The sequence below is a fragment of the Ambystoma mexicanum genome, chromosome 4q (genome assembly GCF_040938575.1).
Source record: "Ambystoma mexicanum isolate Mex_15411 chromosome 4q, UKY_AmexF1_1, whole genome shotgun sequence".
Classification (NCBI taxonomy): Eukaryota; Metazoa; Chordata; class Amphibia; order Caudata; family Ambystomatidae; genus Ambystoma; species Ambystoma mexicanum.
The window spans coordinates 397,711,296-397,724,816 of NC_090928.1; the positions used below are offsets into that span (position 1 = coordinate 397,711,296).

Consider the following 13,521-nt stretch of genomic DNA (forward strand, 5'->3'; position numbering starts at 1 on the left):
CTTTAGCCAACTGCCTTTGGTTTCCAGGAAACGACAAGCACAGGAAAAGCCGCTTACAGAAATAATGGGAAGGTGCAGAAAAAGTAACACAGCTTTTCTATTTACAGTATAAAGCTCTTCAAACACAAATTTGGGGATTCTGCCAGAAAGAAAACATTTTGTGCAAGAGCTCCCAAATGTTGGTGGGTTCACAACATGGGCCTCGTTCTGAGTGTGATGGGTCTGACCTGCCGGGCGTAGCGGTCCCGGTAGGCGGAGTTGTCACGGAAAGCACCTGCACCATTAGTAACGGTGCTGGTGCTTCCGTGTCCCCATTGCCATGGAGTCCTCTCAGACTCCATGGGAATGGGACTTACACTTTTCACCGTTTGATATCCCGGGGCAATGGGACTTGTCCCGGTGGCGCCCGGATATCAGGCGCAGGAACAGTGTTATGAGTTCGGCGGCAACCCGCCGGGTTAACGCCAAACTCGTAATGAGGCCCAATGTCACTTCATAATGGAAAACCAAAAGGTATAGAAATTCGCGGGAGAAGATTTTCTTCAGTGCTTAAGTGTTTGCATTTTTAAAGCGCTCACACAGCCCGGGGGCATCGAGGTGCTGTTACAGGAATATGTTTCTTAGTTGCGTATTTATAACGCGCTTAGTACCCGCAGGTTTCTAAGCACGGACCCGGGGATCGAATATGTGTTGCTTCATGTCATCATGTTTCCAAAGCGAGCACATTGCCGCTGAGCTATTCTCCGGGACGCTTAAACTCGAGGGCATTCATACAGTTTTCCTATTTATATTTCCTCGCCTGTCGTGGATGGCAATGTTTTGTGGTTGGGATCACAGCTTTTAAGGAGAGGAACGGGGAAGGGCAGATATAATTGGTAAATATGTACTTTCTTGCGAAAGTTTGAGGAACTAATGACCAGCCCAGAGCCAAACAGTCGCAAATTTGAGCTGTTTCAAAGTTACCAGGTGCTAATATCTACACCTATTATAAATTGCCAAAGACTCATGAATAGGCCCGTGCCTGAATTTGGGCGAAAAAACCTCTAATGGGTGGGCACACAAAGCTGCTAATGGATTCCTAAGGAAAGGGGATGAATGCAGAGAAAAGAGAGTGTGGTTATGCATTTCGCCCTAGTCCGTGGTCAGCTGAGGTTGGAGAATGGGCAACTGACATGCAGCAGCACAAAACGTCAAGAACATGACAGTTCTCTTAGTCGGCATCCCAAGAGGTTTGAAGGATTCTGTTCCTACATAAGACCAACAAGTAGCAAAAAGTCCTCAGGTAATGAGAGAGATGCATCCCAAGAATCAAAAGGACGATGAAACCAAACACAAGGTGTTGATGCGGGGCAGCATGGGCTAGGGGAGGGAGACCAGGAGGGTTAATGGATAGTGTAGAGGGGAATCGCCATAAAAGGGTTTCAAATCCTCCCAGTCAAATGTATGCCACCTCATAGACCCCAAGCACGGGATGACAACCCCAGCAGATTTGGACTAGTAATAATTAATGATAAATCTTTCATGGAATTCTCCTTTTCGTACCCTCGATCACTGCAAGAGGAACATGTGGGTGGATGGATGTAATATTGGTGGCTATGCAGTATATCAGTGGCTATATGTGATATTGGTGGCATAGGATCCAAACGAATTAAATGGGATCGTATGCTGAAGGTCATGGCCTACCACAGGAACTAGCTACCATGTGGGTAAAGGGGTGTATATGGCTGAATGCCAGTGTCACCCTATTTGCCACAGATTGGATTGGTACGCATGTATTAATGGTTCAGGGGCTCATGGAGAATAACATGCCCCCTTATTCCATGGTGCATTTACCACCCTTCATGCTGTCATTTGAGCAGAGTAGTGAAGCAGTGTCGTGCATCAGTGAACCCTCCTGAGTTTCCTCCTCACCTTGGTCTTCAGTAGAGCTGTTGGGAGTCTCTGACCATTTTTTCTTCGAGGCTTCTTAGATTCCTTGACCTTCTTTTCTTTCCTATCATGGAGGTAGGAACGAACTCCCCCGGAGGTCACCTTGGCCTGATAAGTAAACCAAGCCAAAGGGAACTCGGAGGAGCAAGCCCCGTAAAACAGGGAAAAAGCCTCCTGGCAGAAAAAAAAACCCGTGTGGAATGGTACACTGGAACTCCTGTTCAGTCGGCTTTCGGAAGTCAAGTAACTCCGTGTATAAGTGTTTCCTGGATTGCAGGAGTAACTAGATGCCCACGCAGCACGCTGGTGACTGATGCAGAAGAATCTGAGTCCTTTGATATGCCCAGACGGTAACTGGTGGAACACACAGATGAGAATGCTCCTTCTCGGAGGGATAGGAAAACAATGCTTGAAGCGCTACCCCTCTTGAAGGAGTCAGCAAGTCCCCACTCGAAGAGTGGTAGGTATGTTGCTGAGGTAGACTGTCAGCAGGTTAGACATAGATCCACCGTCTGGAAAGAAGACAGCCGGAACAGCACAAGAAGAACCCTGCGAACGTGAGGGGAGAATGCAGAGAGTGGAAGCCTAGCTAGAAAGTAGGCAAAGAAATGGGTAAGAGGGGGGGGTGCACAAAGGTGCAGAGAGAACGCAAGAGAGCAAGATGAGGACAGGTGTAGGACAGTCAGAACCCAAGCATAAAAGGGCTGGGCGGAATACAAAAGTAAGCACAAAGGATAGAAAGTAGCCGGCAAGCCGGGAAAGAAGAATAGTGACCCGGTAAGATGCGGAAGTGAAGACCGGGCAGAAAGCCACAGGAGCAGAGACGTGGAAACCACAGGTGCCGGGGAGAGGTGAGCAGAGAAGCAAGGAGGGAAGACGAAAGACGAGGAGGAAACCAGCAGATAACCGGAAAGGAACGCAGCTAGGAACGATGGCTAACTGACACAGGAACTGCTAACGGGGTAACATCAGCGGGATCCTAGAGACGGATACAATGCACCGCACCTCTGACACAGTGCATAGATATGACTGCAGCGGCCATCTTGGGTGAAGACTAGACTGCTCACAGCAGAAGCATGAGACTACGTAATGGCCCCATGCTGGAGCCTCTACCGCTGCCAGCATTTCCATGGGCGCAGCATAATAAGCAGTGCATCTCACGGCCAACCTGCCCCCTTCTTCCTTGTGCATCATCACTTGTAAATCAGTGTTCAGATGATGCATTGAGCATGTGGCGAGTCAGAAGAAAGACACAGACCATCTAAGGACATGGTGTGCAATATTTTATTAAATTAAAGCTATAAGGCCTAACTTCCCCTACCACAATGGGGGATCACGACAGACTAACAAGCACCTTGGATAGTAAAATAGGTAGAGAACGTCCAAAGAAATAAGTCCACTGTCCAAAACTACCCTGACTGGCCCTACCACTATGAAAGCTAACTTGGGTCAGGATAATGACTCTTTTCCTGAGGTTACTTCCAGTATTAGTCTTTAGAGTTCCCTGTATTAAACAACCTGCAAATATTCTCTGGTCACTTCCTGGGCCAGTCTCTTTAGTTCTGGGAAGATGAGGCATGCGGTAGGCCTCGATGCAAAATGTTCGGTGCCGCAAATAAGTCTCTGTAGACTTGAAAAACCTTCGGTGGTGAGGGATGCAGGCCCGGCAGCGGGTGTCGTATGTCGGTAGTCACGGTTGGCGTCCTCTGGCTTGCCGGTGCTGCCCCTGCAGCATCTACCTCCGGATAGCTTTGGCGATCGTGACTCGACCACAGGCTGGGCCTCGGATCTTCACTCCATCAGTGTCCTCAGGACTTCTTTGACTGCTTCTGGTGACGGGAAACCCACCAGCGGACTTTCTTCGGCAGCCGGCGACCTCAACTTTCTCCGGCGGGACAAAGTGGTCGACGGTGATGGCAAGGGAGCCCTCTTTCAAATGTTCTTAGGCAAGGTGGGGCTTTCTCGGCTCAGAGCGTCAAACAGCACGGTGTAAAGGTGTCCCCTCTTCTGTGCGACACGATTCGACTTGGCTTCTAGCACCCACGGAAATCTTCCGACCCCGGGTGACTCTAATGGACTTTGACTACCCTCGATGTCCAGGCGCTCTCTTCAGGATTCTCGGCAGACCCCTTCTCCAGACAGCAGTCTCACAGAACTGGCTTCCAGGGTGCTTTGATAAAGAGTAGCAGTTTCTGCACAATGGTCCCTCATAGCTCGGGTAGAGGTCTCCTAGCCAGGTCCTCTCTAGAAATCTTCTCCTCCAGCTGGGCTTCAAGGATCAGCTTAAAGTTCCGACTTCAGTTTCTGAACAAATTGGTAAGTGAGAGGTCCCCAGATATACACGTCTGTACCTCATTCACTCTGGCTGGGCCAGGCTCAGTCAGGCAATCACACAGAAGGGCATTCATGCAGGTAGGCAGCCAATCAGGCTCACAGGCATTTAGGCCATTCACTCCATCCAGACACCCATAACAGGGAATGTGGATTGGGGCAAGCACCCAGCCTTTCAGCACACTACACTGCATTCATGTCAGTTTCAGGCAGGGCTGTCTCATTCATTGTGTCTCACACACACAGAAACCAGACACCCATAACATGGAATGCATATTGGTCACATACTCATTCACAAGGGTCCCAACCCAAGGGTGTACCCACAGCATACAGTCACTGGTAAGGCTCCAGCCAGTCTGACATGGACTTCCCCGCAATACCATATATGGTGATTCCACCAAACAGCAATTCAGGGGGAAGGAACAGAGTCAGGGCTTCCCAGGACTGCGAGAAAATAAGGTAACAGGCAATAGAAACCAAGATGCCCCATGGGCCATCTTGCCTTCTAGCAGGAATCCACAGATTCCTATGGCAGGTCCTGGGTATCCCAAATGAAGGATACTCGGAGCTCCTGTCACATCAGCATGAAGCTGCCACCAGCCCATACCCTCCTCTGTGGACAACACGAGGTGCCCAGAAACATACAATAGTGGTACAGGATTGTACCCCACCCATGCGTGCCATAAGGGTATCCCAAGGGTCTCTTTAGACCACAAACAAAAAGGGGAAGAATTGTACTGCCAGAGGTCCCAACTGGACTCCTGGGCAGAAAGTAACACAAAACGCACATAAGGGAGTACAAGACAAGGAGGACCTGTCTCCCCAATGCATTTCCAGTATCACACAGATTTTCACCAAATTTGCGCCCAGAGCGGTAGCTTGGTCCCGAAAGCATGCTTTTGTAAATTTGGTGTAAATCCATCCAGTATTTTATTTTTATAAATGGCCAAAAAGTAGGTAAAAAAAAAATTAGTGATAACTGGATCCGGTCCGCGGACTCGCTTCATGATTCAGGGTCCGCGGACGCTTCTGGACCAATCGGAGAGCAGTGTGATGTGCACGGACATTTATGTGCCTGCTGATTGGTGGGTAAAAACGGGTGCCATGTTGGATTCGCAAACAGCACCCGCAGTCCGCGGACATCGTGGTAAAAAAACATATTAAAAAACACAACATTGCACTTGTCAAACAAATGAAACTATCTCTGGGGAGGTGAGGGTGATGAAGACGGTATGGGATATGGCCATAAACAGCCACAAATCTGGTGTTATTTCTTCTAGCAAGTTGCGAACATATCAGAAATGTTGCTCTTGCCTACAGTCCAAACTGCTGGATGGATTATCACCAAATTTGCCCCAGGAGCGACAACGTCTTCTCAAAAGCATGCTTTTGTAAATTTGGTGTAAATCTGTCCAGTGGCTTTTTTTAAAAAACTGCCAAAAAGTAGGTAAAAAAATGGGTGATATCTGTGTCCTCCCTTCTGCGGACTCACTTCCCTATTCAGTCCGTGGACAGCCTCATGGACCAATCAGGGTCCAGATTGATGTCCCCGGACATTAGACATGACCGCTGATTGGATGATAAAAAGCGTCAGGTGAGTCATATTTTTGGGAACGGTCGCCTTGTACGATCCACGGACAGCAGCCGGTGTCCGCAGATAGCGCAGTGGGGCAAAAGTCTGGACAACTCATTTGGGGTTATTTGGTGGTCAAAAAAGGGGCTGGAAAGGGTGGGTGGGGTGGAATAAAGATGATAGGGTGCTGTTTTTATAGGTGAAAAAAGGGCATGCAGGTGCCATGGTAGTCCGCAGACACCGCAGTAGTTGTGGACAACGCTGTGAACAGTTTGGAAAACACATTTGGGGTTATTTGATATCTGAAAGAGGCAGTGGAAAGGGTAGGGGAGTGGAATAAATATGATGGAGTGGTTTTTATAAGCGGGGAAAAAGTTTTCAGATGCCTCGGAGTCCGTGGTCAATATTGGTGTCTGCGGATATCATTTCAATTGCAAGGGTTTCAGGGTGAGTTTTGTTATGTGAAGGTGTATTGTACATACCTGTTATATGGTTTCATTCTATTGTGGTGGTTGTGACCGGATTCTTGGGGCCATAACCTTAGGCCATGCCCCCAAAAATCTGGCCACTGGCAACACAAAGTATAGTAATATGTGCATAGTAACTATAGGTAATGTAGAGGAAGTATGCAGTATTTGTAATGTGGTGGAATGATATAATTCAAGTGTATATGGTATTTATGATTGTAGTACAATTGAGGACAGTGCTCCTTGATGTCTACGCTGCCTTTCACGCGGTGAACCATTGTAACCACATGAAACGGTTATATGATGCCTTTAGCATCATGGACTGGGCACTGGACTGGTCGATTGGTTTCCCTCACTAACTGCACTTCCCAGCTGCAACTGGGCTGTTTGTACTGCACCACCTCACTGTATACTCGCAGTGTACCCCAGGGTTTTATCCTATAATTGTGGCTCTTACATATCTATTTAATCCCTCTAGTTCATCTGATGTCTTTGTTTTCTCATTTCCAGTGTTATGTCAATAACACACAGCTTTCCTTAAACTTCCCTGAACTAATGTGTTATCCTCGTTTTGTACACCTGATTATTTGATCGCCCATCAAGGCTTTGTGTGCGGCTAACAATCTCTGTCTAAATGCCAGTAAGACAGATATCTTTCTTATTGTGGTACATGTGCCCTGTGTTTCTCCTTTCCACTGGCCGCTGTCTTTGGGCCCTCTACTCATCTTGTGAAGCCAAAAACCTTGGGGTCATCTTTAAGTCCTTTCTCTCCTTTACTACTTAGATTTTGAAGCTTGTTAAAAAAAGTCCATGCTTTCAGATTTCCATCCTTACAGGCATTGTACCATTCCTCACCTTCCCCCAGAAGCTGAACGTATTTAGAGCCCTGGTCCTGTGAAGGCTGGACTACTGCAACAGCCTCTTCCTAAACCCCCCCCTTGTTGTCTATACCCTCTTTGGCTAATCTAGAATAGGGTTGCAAGACTTAACCTCGGCCTAAAGCCCAGGGATTGTATTGCTGCAGCCCTACAATGTGTACATTGGCTCCTGCTAATTGCAAGGACTACTATATGTCCAACTTTGTTTCCCTAAATACTGCCCTGCTAGAGCCCTCGGCTGCTGTAACTCCCATACTGTGACTTTCAAGTGCTTTTTTAAACTAAGAGCGGGAGGCATGTCTCTGCCTTCGGCTAGTGTGTCTCTTTCAAACAGCTTTCCTGCTCCTCTTACACTTGAGCTGGACTTCCTTAAGTTCTTGTAAAGTATGAAAACTCTGCTTTTATGTTCCTGTTTTACTTGATCCCTTCCCTGCTAACTCATACCACTGAGACTGTGACCTGGTCCCTCATGAACCTTACAGGTTCTAGGCCATATATCTAATTGACACCAGCATACCCCACCCCTTCAGCACTGCCCTTGTGGGTCTACCGCCTGGCGGCTGTGTACTACACTCTTGGGACTCCTCTGCCCCAGCAGATAGCTAGTAGTTCCCACCCTGGCTTCCATTGGCACTTTACTTTTGGGCTCCTATGAGCGCTTGGCAATCCTTGCTCCTCTTTCCATTCATGCACTTCTTTTACTGCACAATGCACACGTGCATTTATATAAGCAGTGTGTATAATTTTTGGGATAAGCAAGGGAAATGCATATGCAAAAGATTTGTAGAATGTTTTTAAGTGGCAGTTGTGTGCAAGTTTAATAGGTTGATTGTGTTATATGTAGAGTTTCTTTTAACTTATTACTGGATATATGAGGGAGTTCTACAAAAATAACAGTAAAAAGAGTAGAAGGGCTGTTTTGTGCGTTGGTGTGCATGTGCAGTCTGGGTTTTTTAATAATGTGTGGTCTAGAGAAGGGACTGCGGAGACCGCGGCTAGTCATAAAGGGCCATGGATTATGGTCTTTGTTGTATGCTAGAGAAAAGTATTTGGGACAGAAAATTGTTTCTGTGCTTTTTTCTTTTTCTGTAGTATTCAATTGTCCATTATTTCCATTAGCATAATATAACATGCTAACGGGAATGTTGGCGAATCGTATTGAGTCTAACTACTTTACTGAAAAATGTAAAGTAGATGGACTCTATAAGCTAATTTTTTAAACTTCTACTTTTAAACTCTGAAAGGGTGTTCCTAAAGGAACCTTTTTTTGTGTTTTTTGATTATGTATTTTTCTTCTTCTTTTGTTTACAGGAGACGTTAGGAAGTAAGGTGGGGGAGGGAAATAAGGGAATAGGACATCAACCACAGATATAGACGGGCAGGTGGACAGGGGAAGATGTTGGGGGTGCGTTCATTTTAAGGTAGGGGCAGTGTTTCTCATGCTCCTTGATTAATGCCTCAAAAGCACTTTTGAAACTGCTCCTCCCTGCAGAGTGGTGTGTTGCAGTATATACACAGTACTGTTGTCTTGGAAAGCTATGGATCAACGGCATCTTTTATGGCTTGCAAGGTAGATGGTGGGATTTTCTGCCTGTGTAGTGCTAGTATTGGTTGAAGAAGATGAGGTAGAGGAAGACAGCGTACTACTTCCTGAGAAAGGAACAGCCTTTCTGAGAGCATTCCATTGGTTGGATTTAGTGTCATGACGCATGGAGGTGGTCCCGTAGGACTCCTGCCCAGGTTGTCCGCGACTGAGTACTCCGTGCATTTCACCTTGGTAGCTGTAGTCTTTGGTACACCCCAAATGGTGGTAAAGAACAGCTAGACCCATGATTCTCTCTGGGTGCTGGAGGTAGCAATGTCCTCTACTTTATCTTCCTGGTCCTCTTGATCGTTTTCTGCATGATTGCGCTTCTTCCATTGTGTAGGCCCTCCAGCTGGTGGTGGCGGCTCCAGGGGAGAACGGATGGCAATAACTGGTGTCATTTATGATGATAAATAGTTCTGCTAATATTCTTCCAAGCGTGTGCTCTGTCCTAGATTGCAAATGGATGAGTAAAAATAGGTCTTGGAGCTGTGCAAGCCTACATTTTCAGCTTGAAACTTCCTAGATCAGCTAAAAATGCAGTTTCGGACTGTTTGCAAAACACAAACCCATTCACGAAGCGCCGAACTGTTCGCGAACACGTCATCATACCACGCGTGAGCGCATTGTCACGTGACACTGTCCGGAAAGTCCACGATGACGTCAGACGTTCGCAAACGTCTGCGAATACAAATATAGTGGAAAAAGTTGCAAAAAGTTTGTAGAACTGTTCAAAATGTTGGTAGGAAGTGGGGAATGACACAGTTTTAAGGTCAAACTTTATACATCTCCCAAAAATGCTGCTATATTGGGGATAAGTATGATAGTAGGAAGTTGTAGCAAATTAGGGTGCACTGGGAAAATCCCAGAAATTCGCCAGTTATGGTAAGTTATGCAACCATAACTCAAGCCACCACTGTGCACTGCTAGGACTAACACCCAGGACAACAAAGATGACATCACAAATGGTTAAACTGATAGTATGTTATGTTTTCCTACTAGCACTGCTTGTTCAATTGCAAAAGGCAGTGCAGCACGATAGCCACGATTGGGTATATGATGCAGTAGAGCTAGGTCTGAACATGATTGATGGACAGGTATTCAGACATCCATAAGGCTTTCCAGATGCCATCTTCGTATCTGTCCAGGGTCTTCGCATGACCATTGATGCGTGAACCCTGACACATGAGAGCAAAGTATTCTTGCCAGGGAACTGGAATAGGGTCACATGGGTGTTGAGCACCAAATCAGCAGGGCTCGTTCTATATGATAGAAAGATGCAGTTCCGGCAAAGACTGCATCCCAAAGGTAGGCCCAGCGGAATTGTACAGGCTTAGCATGTTTAGTTTAAAGCCATGTATCCCAAGGTTGGATGATTCTCTGTTAGGAAGTCTATTGGTAATGTAACCGACTAAATGATATGATATTTTATTTGTATCGCGCTCATACACCTCATACACAAATGTTACATAAATGTTTTGTTAATTTTCAGAATGAACCACACTGTGCAAAACCCCATCAAATCCCTGAGAAATGTGTGCTTGGTGACCTCTTATTTGAGACAGGGCTACTCTGCTGGGTTGTCTGTCCATTTCTTCAAAGCTGAAGAAACCGAAACTCTGCATTGTTTATCTCATTGGATTGATTGGCAGATTTCTACACTAATCATTTTCATTCATGTTTGTTCTTATTGTCCTTAAAGTGGCATACCTGCTATAATGCAAAGATGATTCCTTAGAACCCTGAGTAATTTAATAATAATTTGACATTTGTATGTTGCAGATCAGTCTGGATTCCTCTTGGTTCTGATAAACACAATAATACGTTTTCTTAGAATAAACATGAACAAATAGGGCCACATTTTCAAATCTTTTCTCGGCACAAATGATGAGATGCTTTGGTGCATCTCATAATTTGTGCAAAATAAGGCTGTGTTCTAGTCTAAACGTCCACTTGAATGTGTGCATCATGGGAATGCCCTCTTTTACCCCCTTTGCACATTTTCACAAATCGGGGGGGGTGGGGGAGGAGGCTTCTGTCCATTTTAAAGTGTATTCCACATTAAAATTGTGATGCACTTTAAAATGTACAGAACATAGACCATTCCACAGTGCTTGTTTTTTTTTTTTTAAAGTGTAACAGCAGTGGCATGAACTTATCCTATCCAATTCATGTTTCTATTCCTCAAACTGGGATAGAAATAGTTTTTGTCTTTTTTTTTTAGCATTTCACAGTGATGGTATGGCACTGTGAAATATGCATCCAGCAGCCAGATAGGTCCTGGGTGCCAGTCATACATTAGTGTTTGGAGCATGCCCTTAACACTGTTTGCAAGGGGCTGCCCATAACATCTTTTGTGCTGCTGTCCAGCTTACCTGAAATCCGCAGGCCACCTCACCGAATAAGGTGACCTGTACATTTATAAAACGAACATGAATAACAGCTCATCCTCCGTACAAAGAACACCTCTCCATTCACTGATCACTCCACTCAACTCTATTCTCCCCTTGAAGTTCCCTCTCTCGGTATCCCCCTCTACTTCTGGGCCTTACGTATATCCTTTGGGTGCACACAACGCTCTGTTTCTCTGCTAGAATGGCACTTTACGTAAATTAATTCAAATATTTATATATTGGGGACTTAAAGTATTTTATATTACTTCTCCCCTGTAAGGAGAAGTCTCCCACCTAGCATTCCGTATAGCCATGAAAGCAAATCTCTTTACTTAAAGCCCGACCCAGGACGGACCAATACCAACCACATGCTTCTGAAATGTCATGATGTATGTACTTGAACGTTTGTAATCACCTGCTCTGACATTTATTTATGACTCACATGCATGCATCTCTTCTGTAACTAAGCTTGCCACAAGTAACAGCGCCGCGATGCCCTTGGGCTATGTGTGCTCTATACAAATGTAAAATAAATAAATAAATAAATAATATATCTCATATATTTGGAAAAAATTTGAAACGTTTATTTTGTATGTGTTAAAAGTAAGCATTCTGTTTTTCAGGAATCGATAAGTGATTTCTACTGGTATTACTCTGGGAAGGATGTTATTGACGAACAAGGCCAGCGTAATTTTTCAAAAGCAATCAAAGTGGCTAAGCAAGTGTTCAATACTCTCACAGAGTATATTCAGGTAAACTTGAATTTGGCACATTATACACGTCACTAGCTAACCCCATACAGTGACCCTAAGCTATATGAGGGCTTACCTAAAGTTCTGAAGTATTAGCCAACCCTTCTAGGAATCTCTCTTGTGCCCTGTAATCTTACACGATTTTGGTATGTATTTTGCAAAGAATCTGGTATGGTGGATACGGAGAAGGGCATTTCTTCATCCGAAAATGTGCTTGATCATTTTGCAGCGGCTCTTTTTTTGATTTTGCATTGCACTTTGTGAACAGCTTTGTACATTGAGTGAGTGCACTTTATTTAGATGCACTTTGTGTGGAGAGTGGACCAAGTTTCACTTTGTTTTGTGAAATTAAAATTAATTGTATTCCTTTACTAGAAGACTTAAAGGATTAAAACTGGGAAATGGAAGACAGAAAAACAAAATGGAAGCTGTATTTGAACTCCATTGATTGCTAGCACGGAACGTTCTTCATTTTGAATTGACAATGATGTTTGCTGTGCTGGTGCTTTTTCTATGTTGTCTTTGCTCTTACAATAATATGTATATAGCAATATGTTTCGTATGTCCCAAATAAGTTTGTTCATATTCCTTCCCCAAGTAGCTGACATTACCTTTTTTATTTTGTATTCTTCATTAAATGATTAAACACAATCCTCAAGCCCCCTGTTGGCTGAAACCAATTGAACATGAATATGAGGTGGTCGTTTCCTACTGAAGATGTAGGGTGACCGCATCACCTTTACTTTGGTGAAAGTGTACTACACATATGTTGTTGATGTGTGGGTGGATGAAAGATCAGTGTTCAATTGCAAGATGTCTTCCCAGTATTTGACCCCACCTATCTGCTGGTGCCTTTTCTGGAAAGCAAGGATTTTGTCACAAAGTCTTCTATGATCTAAATGCAGACTTGCACCACAACTCAGCACAGTTTGTTCCATTCAAAAGGGTTTGCCAGACAAATGTAGAGGGTGCACCTGTTTTGCCATGGATAGATAGCCAAAGGCGGGCTATCCTATCTAGAGAGGTAGATCAGTGAGATCAAAGACACAAACAGTGCTGCGGGAAAGGATTTCTCCTACATTAATGTACTTCTTGTTTGTGCACAACTGCGACCCAACCCATCTAAAACAATTCACAGCTTTTCATCTCTAAACCTATTGATACAAACATATTTATTGAACATACTCAGCTAGAAGGTATGTTTTGTAACTTCTCATCTGCCTTTTAGCTAACTTTGTTCCCTCACCTCTAACCGTCCTGTGTCCCTCACTTCCTCTGCCTCCACAGTAGCACTCCATCCATCATGGTCACATCCCGAGCACAGCTTCGGTACCACTTACCTGCACTTAAACATATGTCTAATGCTGATTGTCCTTAATCTATGTAGGTCCACCCATGCATTGTCCCAGGTGCCTGTTCCATTTACTCCCCTCCACAACCTGGTCAGAATATCACTCGAAATCACCCCTCTGCAAGGAGCTGACTGCTTCCAGTCCAATTGATAAAACACATAAATAGTTATATTATATGTTCCAGCATTTCTAGTACATTGAGGAAATGACCCGAATCAAATGTTTAAGGGTTTGTGTTGGCTGGGTTCAAATGGATATGTG

General features: G+C 44.9%; 1 protein-coding gene across 1 annotated transcript in view; it reads left to right on the forward strand.

The window, feature by feature from the left end:
• The window catches only part of RYR2 (ryanodine receptor 2), a 3,854,281-nt gene that overhangs the window by 3,254,074 nt on the left and 586,686 nt on the right, over nucleotides 1-13,521 (forward strand). The window contains exon 87 of the mRNA XM_069607971.1: nucleotides 11,780-11,908. Within this exon, the coding sequence (XP_069464072.1) occupies nucleotides 11,780-11,908 (129 nt within the window). The remainder of the gene's footprint in view (nucleotides 1-11,779; nucleotides 11,909-13,521) is intronic.